Source organism: Sinohyriopsis cumingii, unplaced genomic scaffold, assembly GCF_028554795.1.
Source record: "Sinohyriopsis cumingii isolate HCF-2022 unplaced genomic scaffold, ASM2855479v2 utg003031l, whole genome shotgun sequence".
Classification (NCBI taxonomy): domain Eukaryota; kingdom Metazoa; phylum Mollusca; class Bivalvia; order Unionida; family Unionidae; genus Sinohyriopsis; species Sinohyriopsis cumingii.
Window position 1 is genome coordinate 62,500 of NW_028316373.1, and position 1,241 is coordinate 63,740.

Genomic DNA, 1,241 nt, shown 5'->3' on the forward strand with positions numbered 1-1,241 from the left:
CCTACTATTATTGATATTAATACTACTACAATTATGCTTGACTTTAAATTTTATGTTATTATTGTTGTTGTTATTGTTGTTGTTGTTGTTCTTGTTGTTGTTGTTGAGGCTGCTTGTACCGTGTAATTGGCCATATTTGCGTCAGGTTTCTTTGAGTTGTAGTCTAATCAGTGAGAATGAATTAGTCCACCTTCAGTTATGTCGTACTACTTACTCATCTCCATGTTAATATTAGTACACATGGGATAAAGGTAGAAATGTTTGCAATTGTTGTTATAGTACGAAGACCTTACTAACGCTAGACGGATTGAAATTTTGGCGGAATGCTCGCCAATCAGATCCCGCTGGTAGCATCCAATGAAATAAGTTGGCTCAAATTACTCTAGCCAACCAAAAGCTGTGTTTGTTGTTATGTCGGTTTCACTTATAGGAATATATTTCGCTTTGAATATCAACGCGCCATTCTTACACTCCTTGTTGAGAAGTACAGTCACTTATAGCAATGGCGCGTACAAAGCAAACCGCACGAAAATCTACTGGAGGAAAAGCTCCACGAAAGCAATTGGCAACCAAGGCAGCTCGTAAGAGCGCACCAGCAACTGGTGGTGTCAAGAAACCACACAGATACAGGCCAGGTACAGTCGCTCTTAGAGAAATCAGACGATACCAGAAGAGCACCGAACTTTTGATTCGAAAACTGCCTTTCCAGCGTCTGGTTCGTGAAATCGCTCAGGATTTCAAGACCGATCTTAGATTCCAGAGCTCTGCAGTTATGGCTCTTCAGGAGGCTAGCGAGGCCTACTTGGTTGGTCTGTTTGAAGACACCAATTTGTGTGCCATTCACGCCAAGAGAGTGACCATCATGCCCAAGGATATACAGCTTGCTCGTCGTATCCGTGGGGAGCGTGCATAAATACCTTTCAGCCGAAAAGTACATAAACGGCCCTTTTTAGGGCCACACAAATGTCTAGAAAAGAGCTAATTTTTCTGACTGCCATACTTTATTACACTTTCCTATTTTAATACGTAACAGTCCTATTATGCAATCCAGATATGTATTTGTACACTACACTACACTACTATTACCGAGTACTGAATGCATTTTGTGTTGTGTGGTAAATAATGTATAGTGATAACCTTAATCATCACTGGTCCCTGGCATATTTTAGCAATTGAGTGGCAACTGTGATGCTTCATGGAATATTAACAGAGACATTGCCTAAGTGAACCCGACTCGGCCT

General features: G+C 41.0%; 1 protein-coding gene across 1 annotated transcript; it reads left to right on the plus strand.

The window, feature by feature from the left end:
* The first annotated feature begins 502 nt into the window (after positions 1-502).
* Positions 503-913, plus strand: LOC149769914 (histone H3). The gene has a single exon (XM_089949659.1). The coding sequence runs from the start codon at positions 503-505 to the stop codon at positions 911-913; it is 411 nt and encodes a 136-aa protein (XP_089805785.1).
* The last annotated feature ends 328 nt before the right edge of the window (positions 914-1,241 follow it).

What these genes read in the sequence shown, in the direction of transcription:
- LOC149769914 (XM_089949659.1), top strand. Translation starts at nt 503, where the DNA reads ATGGCGCGTACAAAGCAAACCGCACGAAAATCTACTGGAGGAAAAGCT.